We start from the raw sequence: 22,989 nt of genomic DNA, 5'->3' as shown, positions 1-22,989 counted from the left end.
GCCAAAAAACTAACTAGTTTGACCACGGTTGGTATGAATAACCAGCCTAAAAGAAAAGAAAGGAGACAAGGAAAATGCCTAGATTTAATCTTACTCTTTAGCTACAGTGCCTCCACTCTCCCCATCAATCCACTGTTCCAGTCCAGATGACACCTCTGTGTTGGGGCCAAGTGCTTTCCGGAAAGTACGCTTAGTAAGGGGTCAGAACAGAATAATTGTTCAACTAAATCGAAAAGACTAATCCGGCATTTTGCCATTTTCTCCTCAGTGGTAGGAAGGACAGAGAGAGAAGGGGCTGGGGCATGTTTCAGGTGTGCAAATGACTACTGGAGAGGTGGGCCGTGTGCTCCAACGCCACCTACAGGGAAGGTGCTTGTTAGCTGGGTAAATGCTGGGCTCTTCACTCAGCAGGATTTGTGTTTCGAAGAGGATATTATTCAAGAGAACTAACAGCTCCTGTGTGTCTTATTCAGTCAGCAGCTCCCCAGTGAGAGATGGAAGGAACACGGGATGATTGAAGTGGGTGTAACAGCAAGACACTGGCAAGTGCTTGTAAAATGGGCATTTTTGCCCTTCTGAAGGCCGAACCACTCATTGGAATAATCTCCAATGAACAGGCACATTAGGAAAATTACTATTATTTTGCATTACAAGGTTACAAAAAAAATGTGTCCTTTATAGCATCATATCCAAAAAAAAAATCTTAGAACAGAGGTGTTGAAAGTTTCCCCTAGCTTTCCTCTTCCCAATTCTCGTCTGTATGTTTTTACAGATTTCCTCAGAGCCCATTTTGCATTCATTGGCCACAAAAGAGGGTGCACATTGATGTCATTTGTGAAGTTCTTAATTTCTACCAGGACTGGAATTAGGGCAGGATTTCTTCAAAGATTTATACTAGCAGTTTCTGCTTTCTTTTGGGGGTGTGGTGGAGGAATGGACTGTATTATCACTGAAACATGAAGAAAAGCCAGATGTTGTTTTATAAGGTAAATCCTATCCGGACTGTGTCAAAATGGCTTGTGGTGTGCTACGAAAGACACCATGAAGAAAGTGAAAAGACAACCCACAGAGTGGGAGAAAATATTTGTAAATCACATATCTGATAAGAGACTTGTATCCACAATATATGAAGAACTTTAACAACTCAATAATAAAAAGACAAATACCCAGTTTTGGGGCAAAGGATCCGAATGGACATTTAGACGTTATATAAATAGCAAATAAGCACATGACAAGATGCTCAATAGCATTAATCCTCAGGGAAATGCAAATCAAAACCACAATGAGCTTCCGGTCCTGGGGTTTGGGAGCTGTGGGCTTGGGTGCAGACATGGCCAAGTCCAAGAACCATACCACACATAACCAGTCCCAAAAATGGCACAGAAATGGCATCAAGAAAGCCCGATCACAAAGATGTGAATCTCTAAGGGGGTGGACCCCAAGTTCCTGCGGAACATGCGCTTTGCCAAGAAGCACAACAAAAAGGGGCTGAAGAAGATGCAAGCCAACATCGCCAAGGCCATGAGTGCACGGGCTGAGGCCATCAAGGCCCTCGCAAAGCCCAAGGAGGTCAAGCCCAAGATCCCAAAGGGCGGCAGCCGCAAGCTCAGTCCACTTGCCTACATCGCCCACCCCAAGGTTGGGAAACGTGCCCGCGCCCGCATTGCCACAGGTCTCAGGCTCTGCTGGCCAAAGGCCAAGGCTCAAACCAAGGCCCCTGCCACGCCTGCAGCTGCAGCTCTGCCTCCAGCTCAGGCTCTGGCTCCCAAAGGTGCCCAGGCTCCGGCTCCCAAAGGTGCCCAGGCTCTGGCTCCCAAAGGTGCCCAGGCTCCAGCTCCCAAAGGTGCCCAGGCTCTCATGAAGGCTCCAGAGTAGAGGCCTCTGTCTGCAGATGTGAGGATGGAAGGACTGGTGTGACCCTCGGGCTGTTATCTGCATGGGGCTGGTTTCCTCCTGTGCTATTTATGGAAATAAAGCTGAGGCAGGATCTGTCTCAGATAAAAACCACAATGAGATAAAACCACAAAGAGACATCACTTCACGCCTACTAGGATGGCTATAATAAAAAAGAATAACAAGTGTTGGTGAGGATGTGGAGAAATTGGAGCACTTGTACCCTCCTGGTGAGAATGTAAAATAGTGGAGCCACTTTGGAAAACACTGGCACTTTCTCCAAAGGCTAAATAATAGAGTTGCCATATGACCCAGAAATCCTATGCCTAGGTATATACCCAATGACAAATGAAAACCTCTGTCCACACATTGTATGGTTTTATGTATATGAAATGTCCAGAATAGGCAAATCTATAGAGACAGAAAGTATAATAGATTGGTGGTTGCCTAGGGCTGAGGGGTGTTGGGGGAGGGGTGGGTGGAGACTGACTGCTAATGGGTACTAGTTTTTTTGGGGATAGGTGATGAAAATGTTCTAGAACTGATTGTGATGGCTGCTCAACTCTCAATATACTAGAAACCACTTAAATGGGTGAATTGGATGTTTTGTGAATCATATCTTAATAAAACTTATTTAATATGAAAAACAAAAAACCTCATGATAATGTCCAGTGCATCTTATCTTTTGAATATAAGTACTATCTGCAGTAGTAATACTATTGTACTTCTTAATAGGTGGGCCTACGATCGTGAGGTAAGATCCTGAGTAAAGATTCATGTGGGTTCATAACATTTCATAGGTGGAACAGACAGCCTACTCGGAGTCTATTTTCCAGGCAAATAAAATGCGTTGCTATTCCGCCCCGGTGCTTTGTCAAGTTCACAGTAAAAGGACGAGCAGGCCTCCAGGACTGTACTCAGGAGGACCGTGCTGTTAGTGACTGGGGATAAAGAATACAAAATCAGAGGTGTTTTAAAGTAAGCGCCTTCTCATCTCAAATCTGGATTAAAACTACATCTCTATTTAGTTTGGAATTGAATAGTTTACACCTCACCAGCGCTTTGCGAGATTTTTTTTAGTCTGCTTGAAAAGCCTCAAATTGTTTTGAGAAAAAAGTTGGTCAGACTGGGGAGATGGCAACAACAAAATCTGGGAATTCATCAATCCGCTCTCCTGAGGGCGCTGCCTGGGGGAGGCTCTAGGGGGCGCCCTACGGGCTCCTGCCCCGCCGCCCCTCCCAGACCTCCCCGCGCCCTCCGCTCCCCCCTGACGTCCTTAGCCCCCGCCTCTTTTTCTCCCGCCTTCAAAGGGCGCTGAGGGGCAGTGGGTCGCGAGCTTCCGCCTGCGAGCCAGGGGTCCCGCTATCACCTGCGCGCCGCGGGGCCGCTACCACACGCTGGTCCGCGTCTCGCCTCCCGCGCCTCAGGAGCAGGTGCCGGGACCGCTTGTGATCTTTTAGTCAAGCGCAGCCGCCAGGCACTAGCGCGGAGCGGCCACATGGAGAGCGACGGGGGGATTCTCCCGGCCGGCGCTCTCGGGGAGGCGACCGAGTCCCCACGGTGGCCGCTGCCGCCTGAGGAAGAGGGCGCGGCAAGGCTGGCGGGGCCGGAGGGGCCCGACGGGCCGGCGGGGCCCGACGGGTCGGCCGAGAGCGCGGCGGCTGAAGGCGGGCCGCGGCGGCCTCTGAGGGTGGTATACCTGTGTGGCGAGAACCCGCAGGGCGGCGCTGCCGGCGGCCCTGAGGTGGGGGCGCGACAGTGCCTGCTGCGGGCCTGTGAGGCTGAGGGCGCTCGCCTCACCTTCGTGCCCTTCCGGGAGCTCGATATTGGAAAGACGGCCTCGCTCGACGCCTTCTACAGCGCAGGTAAGGCAGTTGCCCGCTTCACCCCCATCCCACTCCTGCCCGCTTTCCTTACCCTCACACACGCACGCCGAGGCGGGTTCCTCCCCATCCTAGCGCTTCCTGACTCTTCCGACGGCACGCCCGACCTTTGGGGGAGGGGAGAGTGGGTAGCCATTTTACCTTTTTACGGGCGGTAAAACAGAGGCCGCCGTCATTTACACCTGTTTATTATGCTCCAGTCTCCTTAAATATCAGGTGACCCAAGAAACAGCCTATAACCCAGATTATACTGAGCACCTCTCCCCACCAGTTATCCAACTTTTACTTTATTTTTCCTAGCTGAGCCATCCTGCCACCTGTTGGCCGCTCAGCTCAGGCGGGAATCGATCCGGCGACCCTATTACTCTGAGCTTGCACTCTTGAGCGGGCTCTTAACCACAACTTTTACTTTCTCACTCCTGCGTGTCCCTTACTGCAGTAGGTCCCCACACTGACTACACATGAGAATCACCTGAGGAGCTTCTAAAATGCCCGGTGCCCAGCCTGTATCCCAGACCCATGCCTTCAGCATCCCAGGCCTGGGACTGTTTAATGCTTCCCAAATGACTCCATTCTCAGCCAGAGTGGGAATCGCTGTGTTACAATTGAGAGGGGGGACGGGGGGTGCCTCTTAGAAATGCCCCAGTGTTCTTCTGCACACTTTAATTTCTGTCCCCAGCATACATTGACGGTAGGACTGTACTCTACCACCAGTGTGACAGAGTTTATCCCATAATGCACAAGCATTCGGAGATCAGGGTTTCCTCCTAGAGAACTCTAGGTCTCTAAGCTCGTTGTAATAAGTGTGCCATAAAACCCAGCCTTAAAAGCAATACCTTTGGTTGGCAAGAGTTTCTCCAGGTGTGAAACGGACTGTTGCTTGGCCCTTTTCCTTACCAACCCTTTCGGATCTATGTGACAAGCCTCTGACATTTGGTTGACTTTCTTAAGCATTGCTTTTGAGACAGTGATTACCTGGGAATCCTTGTGCCTTGGTTTCTCTGCTGGTCAAAAGAGTAACAGTGCCTACCCTAAGCCTGGAAGTGTATGAGAAGGTAAACCGGGAGTTTCTTTAATACACCTGCCACACCATCCTGAAGTAGTAAGCCAGGTTTATCACCGTTCATCCTTTGCCCAAGGTACACTGATCTGTTTTCTGCAGAGCAAATCCTCACCAGCTGGAAGGGGGGTGGGGTGTCAGGCTTGTTCAAACAAGTCGCAGCTGGGCTGGTGGAAAACAGTCTTGATATTTCTGACCATTCTTTAAAACAACATCTTTTGAAAAAGTTGTTCAGGAGTCCACTTCACCTGCAACCCCTTGCCCACTTGGTTTTCTCGAGTTTCTCTGCATTCTCCATCAAAATTGGAGTTGGAACAAACGCTTTTCTGAATCGCTAAATGTCTCTTTTGCCATTAGGCACCACTGTAGCCTCCTGCCTCCTGGTACCAGCTCTGAAAAATTGGTATGCTATGGCTTTGCATCTCTGGGATGGCGTGGTTTGTGTGTGGGTAACAAGCCTTCCTCTCCTAACAGGACCCTTCCTTCTGGTTGGGTGTTGAAGGCTCAATCAGAAATCTTGGGCTTTCCAGAGGTATGCAACAGGCACTTCACCTGTTCTTGCTCTGTGTCCAGATTGCCCAGAATTTTTTATTGCACCATGTACCTCCTTTGGCTGACCTTGGCCTGGTCTTGAATAGATCATTTCTCAGATCATTTTAACTAAGGTTCTGTTCGTAGGTTTGATAAAGTCTATACACATCTCCAATAAGTGGGTTTATGGACTAAACAGATGATACCCCCTCCCCACTACCTCTCGTGACTCCCTGATCTCTACCACTCAGTTTTTTGGCATCGCCACCCAAAAGATACCAATCTGTCACTTCGGCTTCTTTGTAAAAGTTCTAAAACCACTGTCCAGTATGGTAGGCACTCACCACAAGTGGCTATTTACACTTACACTAGTTAAAATGTGATCAAATAAAGCTAGTTCCCTATTTGCACAAGGCACATTTCAAGTGCTCAACAGGCACAGTGAAGAGAGCATTTTCCTCATCACAGAAGGTCCCACCAGACAGTGCTATTCTAGAAAAATGCTTGTGGGAGAGGGGAACTATTGAATTGCCCCAAACGTGTTTTAGGGAGGATCATAGATGTGAAACTTAACCACTTCCTATCTCCTGTTCTCTTAACAAGTCGGGGCTGGGGTGGTTTGTGCTTTCCATCTCCGTGTGCAGGTTTATGTGGTCTTGTGTGGGTCTAAATCGGAGATTACATGTCGCCCAGTGCCTGGGTGACTTGATAGGCTGCAGGAGAGCCCCAGGCAGGCCTTCACCCTAAGCGAGTAAAGTGGAAGCTGCTGTGAAAGAAAACTGCCATGGGCCGCGAGGGGGGTGGAGGTGGGGGGAGCAGCTCATTGGCTTTTTTTTTAATTGTGGTAAAATATACATAACATAAAATTTGCCGTTTTAACCATTTTAAGTGTGTATTTCAGTGGCATTAACTACGTGTGCACTGTCGTGCAATCATCACCAATATCCATTTCCAGAATGATTTCATCATCCCAAACAGAGACTCTGCACCCCTTAACAATAACTTGCCATTCCTCCCTGCCTGCAGCCCCTGGTGACCACCACTCAGCTTTCTGTCTATATGAATTTGCCTGTTCTAGATCCTTCATATAAGTAGAATCATACAGTATTTGTCTTTTTGTGTCTGGCTTATTTCACTTAGCGTAATGTCTTGAAGGCTCATCCATGTTGTAGCATGTGTCGGAATGCCCTTTTTAAGGCTAAATGGTACTCCATTGTATGCATATACCATTATGTTAACCCCTGGGCATTTGGGCTGTTTCCACCTTCACATTATTGTGAATAATTCTGTAATCACCATGGTGTACAAATATCTGTTGGAGTCTCTGCTTTCACTGTTTGGGTGGATACCCAGATGTGGAATTGCTGGATCATATGGTAATTCTATGTTTAATTTTTTGAGGGATGTCTCATTCACTTTTAGCAGAGGCGGTGGCCATCTCTCTGTGTGCCCTCAGCCCATAGAAGTAACAGCTTTTCTTTTATTGTTTTTTAGCATCCATCATCCATCTTCAAAGATGAGAATCTTGAATTTGGTAGAACTATTAAATTCAGCAAGTGAGGGTCAATCACTCGGTTACTTCCAGTATTTGGAGAATGAAACATGTCTTTTTTTTCTTTTTTAGAAGAACCCCCTTCTTCTGGATATGCCTTGACTCCTTTTGTTGAAATGCCGTTACTCCACTTGAACAGAATTCGTAATCACGGCTTCAGCTAACTTACTGTGTGTGTGGAGGGTATTTACACAGAGCAGCCTCCTCTTCCTGTTCAAGTTGCATGCTGTGTCTCCCTCCTGCAGGTTCTCAGGGCTTGTGAACCTATCAAAGACTGAGACATCCTGCAGGAAGGAAACCTGTCTAACTCTGTCTCGTACTTTCCCAAATACCTGACCATGGAAGCTCTATTCTCCCAGGATGCTATGATTGAATATACTTACCATGCTATCAAATATTAAACTGAGATCTGGTCCAGTAGAATACAATGCATTTATCTCCTGGGAGGGCACCGTATTATTGATGTCGGTTTACTCTCCATTTAGTGTGGTAGTTAGTTAATGACCGATCTCAGGGCCTCCACCTATATGCTATTTGCAGCCTTTTTGCCTTAGCTAGTAACTACTCAAATGTCAAGAACAGCCCCTTTAATCGAACCCTGTTCCTAACTACCCTGGAGTGTAGGTTATCTTCCCCTGCCTGTGGTGACTGGCTCTGCCTAACTCCCCTCCTCTCTGAGCCTCATTTAAATGCTACTTTCCTCACCTAGGGGCCCAACTTCGGAACTTCGTCTTCAATTATGTTCACAGTGGTTTGAAAAGTTGTGAGGTATTGCCACCTACAACAGGAAATCCTTGTGTTTCCTGAACATTGATAAAAAGACCCAAACCAGGGCTTCATCCTCCAGCTGAGTTATTTGCCTTTGTTCTATCCTGATGATACCCCTTTTCTGGCTGGCTTGTAGAAGACAAAGTGTGGCAGAGATAGCTAGGTGACCAGGCGATTCCTGCTTCTAGTTGTTGCTGGGAAGCGAGAACTACATTTTTTTCAGCATCCTTGGAGTTTCAGTGGGACAGATAACTTGTTCTGGCCAATGAAATACAAGTACAAGTGATGCCTGTCACTTCTGGACCAAGGTGTTGGTGTATCTAGTAGACCTTCCCATACTCTCTTGTCCCTTTCCATGGTCTCCACGGGGAGCTTGGAGGCTCAGTGTAGAAGATGGCAGTGCCACAAGAAGTCAGGTGCCCGGGTCCCTGAGCTACTCTTTGGAGGATAGCTATTGGACCAGGAGCATCCACTTTGGATTTTGCATAAGCAAGAGAGAAGCTTTTATGTGGTCAGGCTACTAAGATAGCGTTGTTATAATGGTAAGAGAGTGCAACTTGGGTTACGAAAATCTAGCCCAGCTGCCAGAATACTGTCTCCTAGGCCATGCCTTTCTAAGATAAAGTCAGGCCGTGTAGCATCTCATGTAACGGATCGTCACTGTTCATCACATATGCCAATTGTGGTGCCCCACATGCTGCTGCTGTGGACCAAGAAAATAGAATTGAGTTGTTTGGACCACTGGGCTAATACCAGCAATGGGAGGAGACATTTTAGCTTCTTTCCTGGTTTCACTGGTTTTGGAGGCTAGGTCACTTTTTTTTCCTTTTGTGTTAAATGATACTTTAGTAAATCTGTTAGTTTTATCCAACAGTAACATTGGGCTTTCTGCAAAAGTAGGATATGTTATGGCTTAAAAGAAGGCCAGCTCTATCTAGTTCCATTTACTGCTCTTTATGTGGGTAATGTTTAGCTTCGCCATCTATGATAGTATTTGAGGATTCTTTATTATTGTAGCTTGATGTGCTGAATGGCAGTGCCCACCAAGCATCCATATATTCTATGACATTTCCCAGGGGTCGGCAAACTTTTGAGATGGAAGAGCCAATCCTATCCCTCACAACAATTTGAAAATTATTTGAGAGCCATAAATATATTTTTACAATAAGGAAATTTTAAAGTAATATTATAGCAAGTAATAGTATTAATTATATCTTTGTTAAAATAAGAAAAATTCACACATGTACGTACCCAGAGAGCCGCGTGCGGCTCATGAGCCGCACTTCGCCGACCCCCTGACATTTCCTAATCTCCGTTGCAGTTAGCTTGTGCCCTTGCGACTAGTGCTGGCCAGTGAAATGTGAGCATCATCAACAAATGTCACTTTGAAAGCAACTGAGGAAGTTAGACAGTTTGCCACCTCTATCTCTCTTTGCCTCTGTGATGGCAAATGTGAAGGTCATGTGTTCAAGATGGCAGTTAAGCCACTGAAATTTTGATGATTTGTCTGTTGTGGCAACATAACCTACCTAGCTTTATCCTGACTAATATAGCCTGCCACGCATTCTTCTGGAAAGGCCTGAATGCATCTCTCAGCTAGCTTTACTGGGCTTAATCCACAGGTGCATTGGCTCCTGCTCAAGAAAGAGCCTTAATGATGCCTTAAGACTTATAATTTGGTGCATACCCTGTCCTCATTATTCTGGAAAATGCATAAAGTTCAAAGGAAGATGACTCTGGGACATGTGAGTTTGGAGGTTGTATAATGCACATTTTACGTGGCATCTGTACATGGTAAGGAGACTGGCCAAATCTACTTCCAGCAGAATATAAGGGCAGTAGTTAGACATTGCCTTTTTAAAAAAAGATTTTATTGGGGAATTGGAGGGAACAGCATTGGGGAAGGGGAACAGACAAGTTGCTGTCCTTTTTTTCTTCAGTCTAGCTGTGGAGGACGTCGCTTCACTGGCCCACGTTGGTATTATCATTGCGCTCTTCCCGTGTGAGGTAGTCGCTCTCTGGCCTTTGGACGGCAGCTCACAAAAGCTCACGCCCACTGCCGGCCAGCCCCGCTGCAGCCTACGCCATCACCGGTGACTCACGGCAGCCCAGCTCCAGGTCGAGCTGTCGTTCACCATCTTAGCTGTAGAGGGTACAGTGTCACTGGCCCTCATATGTGGGATCCAAACCTGGGCCCTGCTGCTCAGAGCTGGCGTCCCAAGCTAGCTCTTAACCAACGAGCCACTCGGCTGGCCCTTGCCTTCTCGTATATAAGTAAACATTAGTGAGTGAAATCTTCAGCCTCACAGTTCCAGTCAGAACCTAGGAGTCAGTCTTGAGTCCACCCTCTCGCTCATTGCCAAACCCAGTCTATCGCTTCCAAAATGGTTCTCCAATCTGTTTCACTTCTCTCTAGGTGCCCCTGCTATCATCTTGGCCCAAGCATTAGCTTGTCATCCAGGATACTGCCAACAGCTTCATGACTGGGATCTCAAGGTTGGACCACTCTTGATGGGTTCCAGTATATTTCACCTGCTTAGATGCCACTGTATCCTGGCATCCTCCATCTTTCTCTGTTCAATACCTGTTCAGCCTTCATATCTTAGCTCTTCAAGGCCACCTTCACAGACTCCTCCCCCTCTCTCTGTCAGCGTCCTGCACACTGAGGTTTGCTTTGCTAGCGAGTAACACAGTTGTGATTTCAGTCATTAATGATTTAATGATTGATCTACCATACAGTGACTTCTTCAATGACAGGGAACCAGATGGAATATTCTTTGCTACTCTTTGAGTGATTCCTAGGAATATCTATTCAGCTCCTTTTTAGAATAACTCAGTGAACACTGATGACACTTGGTTTCTCCTGTTGAGATGAAGCAAAATATGTTTGGTACTCTCAATAGGAAATCAGAATGTGGTTTTCTATAGAAACCACATGGAAAATGGTGACTAGGCATAGATCTAGTGCGATTGCGATTTTATTAAGAAATAAGATATATCCTAACGACATTTTTCTGGGTCTGGAACTTTCTCCTCAGTGGTATATATCTAATAGGAGAAACTAGAACTCACACTGGACACACAGGAATGGAAACAGTGGTTTGAATTGTGTGCTGGGAATACTGGTTCTTTTGGCTTGTCCACATTTTCGATAATGCATATTTTCTCCAATGTGATTTTATTTTAAACAAGTGCAGTAGGAGATTAAAGATGCAGTTGTAACTCAGAAGCCTTGGCCGTCTCGCTGTCCTGGAGACAAGGGCTTGGTGTGCTCAGGCCCAGGCAGCAAGGACTTCGTTCCCAGAGACCAGACCACATGAACCCCTGGACAGACCTCAGCGGTCCTCTGTCGGACCTGGCTGCTGGCTTGCACACGAGGGCCCTTCCCTGAGCCTTCTTCCTTTCAAGCTGCTGTTACTGCTACAGACTCAGCACTGAGCCTGGAACTTTCCTCAACTCTTAAGTCATGCGGGCTGACTGATGAAAGACGCATTGCACTTGCAGCGTTTAACAGCAGCATTGCTGTTTAAGCCTCGAGTGCATTTTAGGGTTGATAGATCTTTGCGGGCTGGCCAGCTACTAGGTTACTGGCTGCATAATACAGATTTGTTACTGGGGCAAAATGTGTTTTCAGTTCCCAGCAGTCAACTTACAAATATATTTTTGGAATACAAGCCATAAGTTATTTTTGAAAGCCTTCTATGTATCAGGCTTTGAGATAGTTGCTGTTTAAATCCTGGCCAAATAATACAGGTGGGGGAGGACTGAACTTCTGCAAAGCAAGCTGGAAAACTTTTGTTTCCCAATACCTTGCACAGGTTTTGCGTGATTGGGTGTGATGGGGTGTGACAAAAACGCCTGCAGTCCTTGGGGTTTGGTTGGTGATGGCAAGTTGCACTGCAGAAAAGAGTTGAGAGGTGGACCTTGGCAGGAAGTGGCATTCACTAAGGAATCGGGGTCTGTGGGAAGGCAGCCCAGGGGCCAGGCAGAATTGGACACAGAGTGGAGGAGAGAGAGAACGTGGTGGAGACAAGCAGGAGCATTAGATGTAGATGATTTTTTTCCTCGATTTTTTTATTTTTTAGCTGAGCCATCCTGCCACCTGTTGGCAGCTCAGCGGCAGCTCAGCTCGGGCCGTGAATCAAACCGGGGACCCTGTTGCTCAGAGCTCAAACTCTTGAGCAAGCTCTTAACCAACTGAGCCACTTGGCCAGCCCTCCTCGATTTTTTTTTATTATGGAAAACTTCAAGCATGTGCGTTACCCACTGTCAACAATTAACATCTTGCCACCTTTATTTCTTCTCTACCTCTACCCACTCCCCACCTCATACTTGATTATACTTTTAAACATTTTAATGTAAAATGCATATACATGGAAAAGCACAAATCTTAGCTGTACAACTTGGAGGAATGACTGAATCCATGTAACCAAACCCACCACATCAAAGTTTCCATCTGCCCAGAAAGTTCTCTCAGTTCCCCTCCATTCCGTCCCCTCTCCAGTCCCATTCCTGGTCCCATGCAATAACAGATAAGCTGTCACTATAGATTAGATTTGCCCTTTCTAGAGTTGTGTATAAATGGACTCATACAGTGAGTACTCCAGTATCTGGCTTCCTCTGAGCAGCATGATATTTTGGAGATTGATCCATATTGTTGCATGTACCAATAGTGTGTTCCTTTTGAATGCTACATTCTATTCCATTGCATGAATATACCAGTTGGTTTAGCCATTCCGTTGAAGGGTATTCGGGTCATTCTCAGTCGGGGGCTATTACAAATAAAGCTGCTGTGAAGATTTGTATGTAGGTCTTTTGGGAGCAAATGTTTTCATTCCTCGTGGGTAAATACCTAGGAGTGGAATGGTTGGATTGAAGGGTAGATGTATGTTAAACTATATAAGAAACTTGCAAACCTTTTCCCAAAGCGGTTCCACTGTTTTACATTCCTAGCTTTTCCATTTTGGCCTTGTGAGTGGGTGGTGTAGTGCTCTCTCATCCTGGTTTTAATTCACCTTTCTCTGATGATTAATGATGCTGAGCACCTCTCCCTGTGCTTTTTGGCCAGGCGGGTATCTCCCTTTGTGAGATGTCTGTTCAAGCCATTTACACATTTACTTGGGTTGTCATCTTATTATTGAAATCAGAAAGTTCAAGTGCTTTGTCAGAAGTATGTTTTGTGTACATTTGCTCCCAGACTGTGGCTTGCTTATTCTTCTCCTTAGTGGTGACTTTTTATGAGTAGAAAGTTTTCGTTTTGATGAAGTCAAATTTAGGATACTGTTCTGTTAAGGTGCCTTTTTGTGTCCTCCCTAACAAACCTTTGGCTCCTTCCAGGGTGTGGGTGTACACATACTTTTCTATGTGTTCTTCTAAAAGCTTTTCAGTTTTAGCTACTATATTGAGTTATGTGATTTTTCACAAATTAATTTGGACACAGGTGACTTTTGATAAACCAAGCCTGACACCTTGCCGGAAACATCTGAGAGCTGGGTCTTGCCTCAGGGTGAGTCCTCCAGGCACTTTTGAGTCTATTTGGCAGGACCACAGCTGCCTCCCTTTCCTCTCACCATCCAGGAAACTATAGGAAATGCCGGTTATTCTTTAAGAAAATTGCTTTTCTGCCTTTCGGATTAAACACTGCCAAAACAGATCCATAATGAAATTTTACCAACATGTGTTCCATCATTACATCCCACTGCTCCTGGTGATATAAGAGGCAGAGGGGAAGTGGCAGAGGGGAAAGAAGACTGGCTTTATGGAGCACGTTTCAGTTTTCTGCTCTGTCACTTATTGGCTGTGTGACTTTGGATAACTTACTTAGCATCTCTGAGCCTCATTTAAAAAAATCTCTAGGTAGAGATTGAAGTACAGTGCCCTGAACTTAGTAAATGCTCAATAAATTTCAGTCTCTGGGACTTCGCCTTCCTCTTGCTCCCATCAATAAACAGACCAGAACCTCAGTATGGAAGGAGATGTGCCTTGTGAAATAGTGTGAAGACTCAGAGCTCAGATCCTTTGGCAGTCATTTTGTAGCAGGGTCACATTATACACCTGCAGTTGGTAAATAAAAATACTTCAGAGCTTTGAGCTTGGACATTCCATCCTAACTCCATTCTTGGTCCTGTACTGAAGCATGGAGCTAAGAAAAAGGGCACAAAACCCTGCTTTTCTCTGCTCTTTATTTTTTCTTTGTGTTAAGGTATGGCATATACACAGAAAAGGGCACAATCTTAAGTGTACTTGCTCTATGAGTTTTCACAAGCTGTATACAGTACATTGCCCAGCACTTGGATCAAAAAAGTGAATGCCAGCAGCACCCAGACTGTGATCACTTCCATTTTCCAGTCTGGCCAAGAGTAGCACCTATCCTGATTTCTCATCAACATGGATTAGTTTTCCCTGTTTCTGTCCTTTTTATAAATGGAATACTATGGTGTGTACCTTTTAGTGTCTGGCTCCATTCATTCACCATTATGTTTGTGGGATTCCTCTGTCTTGTTCATAGAGCAATACTTTGTTCTTTTTCATTTCTGTTTAGTATTTCATTGTAAGAATATACTACAACTTGTTTTCTATTAAACATCTCAGTAGTTTCCAGTTTGAGACTATTATGAACAGCGCTGCTGCTAAGAATCTTCTAGTGTTTGGGTTTTTGTTTTCTTTTTATAAAATAGCTTTATTGAGATGTAATTCATAAACTGAAAGTGTACACTTCAGTGGTGTTTAGTATGTCCACAGAGTTGTGCATCCATCACCACAATCTGATTGCAGGCTACTTTTATTACCCCTAAAAGAATCCTGTACCAGTTAGCAGTCATTTTCTACTCCAGCCATGTAGCCCTTGACGCAGGCAACCATTACTTTACTTTCTGTCTCTCTAGATTTGCTTATTCATATCAATGGAATCATATACTATGTGGTCTTTTGCAACTAGCTTCTTTCACTTAGCATATTTTCAAGGTTCATCCATGTGGTGGCACATATCAGTACTTCATCCCTTTTTTATAGCCGCATAACCTTCTGTTGTGCGGATACACCACATGCTGTTTATCCATGCATCAGCTGATAGACATTGGGGTTGTTTCCAATTTTGGCTATTGTGAATAATGCTACAAGTTTTTGTGTGGGCATATGTTTACATTTCTCTTGGGTACATACCTAGGAGTGGGATTTCTGGGTTGTATGGTAACTCTATATTTAACCTTCTCTAAAAGTGTTTTTATTGTGATAAAAAACACATAATATAAAATTTACTGGCAACCATTTCTAAGTGTACAGTTCAGTAGTGCTATTAAGTACATTCACATTGCACTGCAACCAATCTCCAGAACTTTTGCATCCTGTGAAATTGAAACTCTGTCCCCACTGAACACTAACTCCTCATTCCCCGTGCCCCTAGCTCCCGGTAACCACCATTCAATTACTTTCTGTTTCTATAAATCTGACTACCCTAGGTGCCTCATGTAAGTAGAATCATACAGTATTTGTTTGTGTGTGTGTGTGTCTGGCTTTTTTCATCTAGCATAATGTCCTCAAGGTTCATTCATGTTGTAGTATGTATCAGAATTTCCTTCCTTTTTAAGGCTGAATAATATTTCATCGTATGGATATACCACATTTTGTTTATCCATTCATCAGTCAATAGACATTGGGGTTGCATCCACCTTATATTTAACCTTTTGAGGAACTACTTTCAAAAAAAGCTGCACCATTTTACATTCCCACTGGCAATATATGAGAGTTCAGATTTCACCACATCCTCACCAATACTTGTTATTATGTGTATTTTTTTTTTTATTTTAGCCATCCTAGTGGACTTGAAGTGGTATGTCATTGTGGTTTTGATTTGCATTTCTCTGATGACTAAGGATATTGAATGGCCTTTCATGTGCTTTTTGGCAGCTTGTATATCCTCTCTGGAGAAATGTCTATTCAGATCCATTGCCCATGATTTTAGTTGGGTTATTTGTCATCTTAATATTGAGTTGTAAGAATTCTTTATATATTCTGGAGACAAATCCCTTGTCAGATATATGACTTACAAATATTTGCTCCCATTCTGGGGTTTATCTTTAACTTACTTGATGCTGTTCTTTAACACACAAAAGTTTTTAATTTTGATAAACACAATTTATCTATTTTTCTCTTTTATCTTATCTATGCTGTTTCCCCTACATTTTTTTTAGTTTCTTATTTATTCGTACAGTGTTTCTTTCTGTCAGTTGTCAGCAAGCTACAACCTGCAGGCTGGCTGCCTTTATTTCAAAAGTAAAGTTTTATTGGAACACTTCCATCAATCTGGGGCCACTTTCAGGCTGCAGTGGCAGAGATTGTGTGGCCCACAAGGCCAAAAACATTGACTGTCTGGCCCTTAACAGAAAAAGTTTGACCACTTCTGCTATGTAAATATAAGCAAAATGATTATACATTCTTATTCTCCCTTTCTTATTCAGAATGTACGGGACCAAATAAACTGTTCTGTACTTTTTTTCCATTAACAGTTTAGGCTGGACACCTTTCCAAATCAGAATATGGGAATCTTCCTTATTTTTCTTTTTAATAGCTGGATAGTACTTCATTGGGTGGATGTATCATTGTTTATTTTACCAATCTCTTTTTAAATGATACATGGATGTATATATATTTTTGCCACTAAGCCACAGTGAATGACTTTGTACATGTGCAGTTTCATACATGTATAGTTGTACTTATGAATAGGTACACCACAGTGGCATTTGTATGTTAAAGAAAAAATGTACCGGTCATTTTGGTAGATAGTGTCAGACTCCTGTCTATGGGTTATACCATTTTGCACATTGTCTTTTTTTACAGCCTCACTCACAAAACAGACTGCCAATCTTTTGGACTCTTGTTAATCTAATAGTTGAGTATTGGTATCTCAATTGGTGTTAGTTTATATTTCTCTTATTCTGAGTGAAGTTGAGTGTATTTCCATTTTTTCTAAGAGCCATCTATTCATGATTCTACCCCCTTTTTTTCCTTTTTGTTTATGGGTCTTTGGGTGAGGGTTTTGATTTCCAGGAGACCTTTCTGTATGTGGGCATAAACCCTTTGTTTTTTTTTCTATCTGTTCTTCGGATTGGATAATTTCTATTGAACTGTCTTTAAGTTCACTGTGGCCTTTGACATCTCCATTCTTTTTCTGAGCCCATTTAGTGAGTTTTTTATTTTGGTTATTATAGTTTTCAATGCTAAGATTTCCATTTGGTTCTTCAATATAATGAAATTGTTGTGACTTTCTGTTTTTCCTAGTCTTTTTCAGGAGTGTTTGCCCTTCTTGGAGAATTTTTATGATAACTCCTTTAAAGTCATTGTCAGATAATTCTGATGTCTGTGTCATCTTGTCATTGGAGTCCATTGATTGTCTTTTCCTGTGTGAGTTGAAACTTTCCCACTTCTTTAAATACCAAGTAATTTGGGATTGTATCCTGTACATTTTGAATATTATGAGAATCTGGGCCTGGTATATATCCTATGGAGTCTGTTGATATTTTTGCTTTATTAAGCAGTTGGCCTAGGTGGTTCAGGCTGCCAAGTTCTGTTTCAGTTGTGATGTTAGTTCTGATTTCAAAGCCTTTTCAGTGCTGTTTGGCTTTGTACTTTCTGGTTTACTGGGACTCCCCTTTTCAGGCCTATGCCCAGAAAGCTGGCGCTTTAGTTATCCCACTCTGCCTCACACTTCCCACAACTGTGCCCATGTCTGAGGCCAGGAATCCAGAGAGAGAGAAAAAAAAGCGATAGAGATTCACCTCCCCTTCTCCTTGGGACCACAGCTCCTCCTATTAAAGCAAAAGGTTCCTCTCTTTCAGAGTTCCAGACACCTGTAGGCCCCCAATTTCACCGACTCTCTCTGCTGTCATCTCTGTGGGATTGCAGGGGATGAGAACAGAGAAAAGGAAAAGAGGCGGAGAATTCCTCTCACTCTCTGAGTATTAGGAGACCCCTTTCCTGCTCTTTGAGCCAGAACTGGAGGGCTTCTCCTGGTGCTCCATATGTCCATACCCCACACCAACTTCTGGGTTTCAGGCTGCCTTTAGTCCAGGCGGGGTACTCTTTTTTTTTTTAAGATTTTTATTGGGGAATTGGGGGAAGGGGAACATACAAGTTGCTGTCCTTTTGTTCTTCAGTCTAGTTGTGGAGGACGTTGCTTCACTGGCCCAAGTTGGCACCATCATTGCGCTCTTCCCGGGCGAGGCAGATCAGTCGCCGGCTTCTGGACGGCCGCTCATGCTGGCTGCTGGCCGCTCACGCTGGCTGCTGGCTACACACGGTAGCCCATGGCAACCCACTGGAGCAGGGGACTGCAGCCTACGCCGTCGACGGCAGCCCAGCTCCAGGTTGAGCTGTTGTTCAGCATCTTAGCTATAGAGGGCAGCATCACTGGCTCTCATATGTGGGATCTGAACCGGGGCCCTCTGGCGTCCCAAGCCAGCTCTTAAGCAGTGCGTCACTCGATTGGCCCAGGCGGGGTACTTTGAAACCTGGTTGTCTTCTCTCATCGGCTTGCCACTACTTGCTTTTCATACTCCTAAAATAGCCATTCCATCCATTCTGTCTAATTTTTATAGCTGCATTTGGGGAGAAGCAGGGTGAAATGTAGTTATTCCATTTTACTTGGAACCAGAGCTCGAACTTGTACCATTAAATTTTGACATGTTTTGTCATGCAATAACCAGAATATAATAAACTATCTCTGCATCTTATTGCTTGTGCTTACCAATGAGCAACCATATGATTTCACTCATATGCGAGATATAAAACTGAAAGCAACAAAGGAACAAGACAAACAAACAAAACTCATAGACACAGACAACAGTTTAGTGGTTACCAGAAGGTAAGGGGGGGAGGAGGGTGGTAGAAGAGGGAAAGGGGGGTCAAATATATGGTGATAGAAGGAGAATTGACTCTGGGTGGTGAACATATAACGCAATATACAGATGATGTATTACAGAATTGTACACTTGAAACCTATATAATTTTACTAACCAATGTCACATCAGTATATTTAATAAAAATAAAATGAAATTATGTGATCAACATAAATAATTTTAAAAAAAGGTCCTCAAGGCCAGCTGCATTGTGTCAGACAAGTTCTGTCCATACAAGATGGTCTGTATGACTGTTAAGGTTGGGAGCAAAAGAATTAGAACAAATGGAACAAATGAAAATGGAAGTGGTTGATATCATAAAGGTGCTTGATAGGCCTCCAATGTATCCCTCCAAATATCTTGGTTGTGAGCTGGGAGCAAAGACCATTTTCATGTATATAATGACCATTGGATTGTTATTGGGTCTCACAAGGCTAAAGTTTCAAGACCTGTTGGATGGATTCATTAAAAATGTGCTCTCTGTCCTGAAAATGTGCATCCTGTATCCAGAATACTCGTCCTTGCTAAGTATTTGCTCAAAAAAAATTTTGTAAAGCCTGTGGTTAGTAAGGCATGCTTGATACAAATCATAAACTCTGTGCATTCATTCTCAAAGGACCACCTAAGAAAAGGGAAATTGGTACATGGGAAAAAATAAAAGGAAATTAGAAGGGGTAAGGACAAAGAAAAATGGCCCCGTATCCAGCAGTTATTCACCTTCATCATCACCAGATGATCTCAGTTCCCCTCCACAGGCTGTAGGGACCAACACCACTCAGGAGGCTCAGAGCAGAGAGTGGGTGAAACCAGCAGTCATGCAAAAGTCCTGGCACTTAGTGATGGTATTGAAGGATCAGTTGATTTTGTTAAGAAAAAGAAAGAGGGTATCATTGTTGCAGTAGATACAAAAGCTGTGTAAAAGCTCTTATGTTGACTGACAGTTATTTTAATGAGACAATTGGAGACCAAATTTACAGTAGAAAGGCAGGGGCCATTTCTTACAATTTTCACTGTAACAGAAAAGATCAGTGGTACCCTTTTCGGAGTTTGCAGTGTGTGGTAGAAGTACATCAAGCCTGCTCATCCCTAAAACTGCACACATCTCGAAGGCTATGTATGACATAGACCTTTGTAGAAGAAGAGGCTATCAGCAGGTCAGAAAAGGCTTCTAAGAAATATGTCTCAAAAAAATGTGCCAGAGATTCATGTCAAAGCAGATCCCTTTATAAAAGGGTTGAAGGAAGCTGACGAAGAACCTTCAGGTGACAAAGATGAAAATATTGAAGTGGTACATTCAAAGGCTGCCAGGGAACCCAGAGATGGAATGGGGAGTGTGACGTCACAATGATGCTGCTGACTTTGATATCATTTAAAGTAATGGATGCACCCTAACTTGCAGTAAAATACTGCACTTTTTTTTTGCCTTGTTAGCTGGAAAAGCAACATATACCCCCAAAAGCTAAAGTGACTTAAATTGTGTGAGTCCATTCACCTCAGTGGGTAAACATAGTTTGCTGGTAAATGGCATGCTTCTTTTGAAGAAACAGTAGTTGGCATAACTTTTTCTTTTTTTTTTTTTGAAGTCTCTCTCAGAAGTTTATTTTAATATATTCAAGCAAACTTGACTGTTTTCTTAGCCCAAAGATGAATAGAAGCCGAGGAGAGGGCCAGGACTGGAGGGAAACTACAAACAGGAGACACACTAGCCATCTTAAAAAAGGGAGAGCTAGGGCCAGCCGAGTGGCTCAGTTGGTTGAGAGCTCACTCAGGAGTGCAGGCTCTGGGCAACAGGGTTGCTGGTTTAATTTCCACATGGGTTGGTTTCCCGACCCCGAGCTGAGCTGCTGCTGAGCTGCCAACAGGTGGCAGGATGGCTCAGCTAAAAAAAAAAAAAAAAAGGGAGAGCTAATAACCCAACATGGAGAGAAGAGATAGAAAAGCAAATACAATAAATAAATAAAGAAAGAAGAGCTCAAACCCATAATAACCCAGGTCATTTGGTGTGGGGAAAACGCCCCGCCTTCCTCAATAACATCACAACTAGGAGTAGTGGACATATCTTGATCATACTTATAAATTTATAAACATGTATTTTTTTATCATTCATACAATGAAGATATTGGAAAGCAAAATATAGGGGACCAGAAAGAGGCTCCTGATGTCTCAACTCTCCCCCACTCACCCTTCCAGTTGAAACTTGATACTCAGAGTCACTACTACCCATCTGGTGTGGCCCATGGTAAAGATTTGTTGACCTCCTGACACTGAATTGGTAGCGTCTCTTCCTTATGAGATTCGAAAATTGGATTTATACGACGCTTCACAACATTCTTTCCATTGACCTGCCCTCAAGTGTGTTGAAAATGAGCAGCAGTGGATAAAGGAAGATCTCAATTAGAGTTAGTAGAGGTGCCTCCTGTCAGGCAAATCTGGGCTCTGTTGCTTTTAGGTAGCTTTTGGATGGCCAATGTTGCCACAAGTCCAATCAGATTTTTTTTAATGTCTTTGGCAGGAAAATTATTCTAAAACCTAGCTCTTTTCACTTAGACATAACCAGTCTTACTTATGTTCATTATTTTTTTTCTTCCAGAGGTGGGATAGATTTATAGATAACCTAAAATATGTTTAAGACTGGCATGAGCCAGCACAATCACAGAGTCACTATGTGGTAAATCATTTGCCATCATGTCATTTCGTTGACTAATGCTTTGCTGTAGAAATCAGGTACTATAAAACCACACTAGAAAATTATAGTTTTATTTATTATAAAACATTTCACAAAAATGTTCAAGATACAGTGTTCAGAGGTTTTAATGAACCAAAATCCAATACATTGTTCATCTTTCTTATTTCATATTAGCATGTAGTGAGATAATTGTAAATGATTCTTAAATTATTAGAAGGGCATTTTGATTTTAAATGTAGACAATTTTTTGCTAAGAGTAGATTTTAACAGGAGCCTTGGCTTTTTGCAGTCCCTGATGTGGTAGCACTTCTTAAGGTCTGTTAAACCAAGATAGGTAGGGTGGTCCTTGATCAAAGAGAATGGCTTATTCTATGCAGGCTGTCAGTAGAAACTGGAAGGTAACGGTTGCTGGGAGCACAGGGTACATTTCTAGATGAAAGTCTGGATTTTATCTCTTTCTTTCTATCTGTGATCTGTTTGCCTAAGATTCTACTTAATAAATAAACTGTTTGCCCCAGGTGGCTCAATTTCAGAAAGTGAGTCAGGAAAGTAGTAAGCCTCAGCTGGGCCCCGGGGAGCACAGGACTTGGCTGGGTTCTAGCTCGTTGTGCCCTAGCTATGTGACTTTGGCTGAGTCTGTTACCTTCTTTGAGCTTCATTTCCCCACCTGCACAGTGGAGCCAATACCTACCCTGCCTGCCTCACAGGGTGGTTCTGAAATTCAACCGAGATGTCTGTGTAAATGTTTTGTAAATGGCAAAGCAAGTAACTAGTGTGATGATTAAAGCTTTTAGGTAATTTATGGTCTCTTTAGTAAAACAAATAAAACCCCTCAATTTTTCATATATAATAAAACTTCCAATCTGGTGGTTTACCATATTTAGCATTTATAAATCTGGTAAATTATTGGGTTGTCGGGAAAGTCATGACGTATTTTTTCTATGTTTTTCATCGCAGAAATGCATCATGACTTTTCCGACAACCCAATAGTATCTTAGAGGTTCTAAAAATAAGCTGGTGGAATATTGTGGTGGTATAAATCCTCAAAGTAAACTCGGTCTACTGGCCCAAGTGACAAATGTCAGGCAAAAGTGTCAACTTTGGGTTTGAGATCATTTTCCTATTGCATATGAATTACTCAGAATTTTTTTAAGTAGCAAGATCAGCTTGTCCTGTGTTAATCAGGCACTGGAAAGTCTATCCCAACCCTTGGAGGAGGTGGTGAAGCCAGTGGACAGAACGTTGAGAAGGCAGCGGAAAGAAGGAACTCGTGTCACTAGATGAAAACTTAATTTCCTAGGTGATATACTACGCCACCAGGCTGCAGGTTTCCTACAAAAATGGCCTGTATAACTTGGAGGCCGCTGTCCTTCACCCCTGCCTGCTCTCCTCCCCATCCCTCTCATTTGTCTCCCTCCCTTTGCTTCCTTTATTAACTAATTATAGCAGTCCCCAATGTCGCCACTTCTTAATAGCATCACAAGGAAACACATCCTTTTTAATTTAAGTAGGTAATAGAGTCCAGGGAACAATCACATAGGAAGAATGTCTAATTTATTCGACTGCAGTGTGATTTTTGACTCCAAACAAATATCTGTGGAGAACAGTTATCTGTTTGAGATAAATTAACTAGACTGGATTGTAAAGTGTTTCCTCAGCATATACATTTGTCCTTTCTTGAGCAATAACATCTAAAGGGTAAATTTGGGTATGTTAGTCTCCTG

General features: G+C 43.5%; 1 protein-coding gene and 1 pseudogene across 1 annotated transcript in view; both read left to right on the top strand.

Annotated features, from left to right (window-relative positions):
- The first annotated feature begins 1,330 nt into the window (after positions 1 to 1,330).
- On the top strand, positions 1,331 to 1,900 carry LOC109395361 (60S ribosomal protein L29 pseudogene; annotated as a pseudogene).
- A 1,491-nt stretch (positions 1,901 to 3,391) lies between these two features.
- Positions 3,392 to 22,989, top strand: part of MAP3K15 (mitogen-activated protein kinase kinase kinase 15) — a 120,544-nt gene continuing 100,946 nt past the window's right edge. The window contains exon 1 of the mRNA XM_019666853.1: positions 3,392 to 3,758. Within this exon, the coding sequence (XP_019522398.1) occupies positions 3,392 to 3,758 (367 nt within the window). The remainder of the gene's footprint in view (positions 3,759 to 22,989) is intronic.

The sequence above is a fragment of the Hipposideros armiger genome, unplaced genomic scaffold, assembly GCF_001890085.2.
Source record: "Hipposideros armiger isolate ML-2016 unplaced genomic scaffold, ASM189008v1 scaffold_13, whole genome shotgun sequence".
NCBI lineage: Eukaryota > Metazoa > Chordata > Mammalia > Chiroptera > Hipposideridae > Hipposideros > Hipposideros armiger.
The sequence above is the reverse complement of the archived record's forward strand: the minus strand, read 5'-3'. Positions and strand labels throughout refer to the sequence as shown.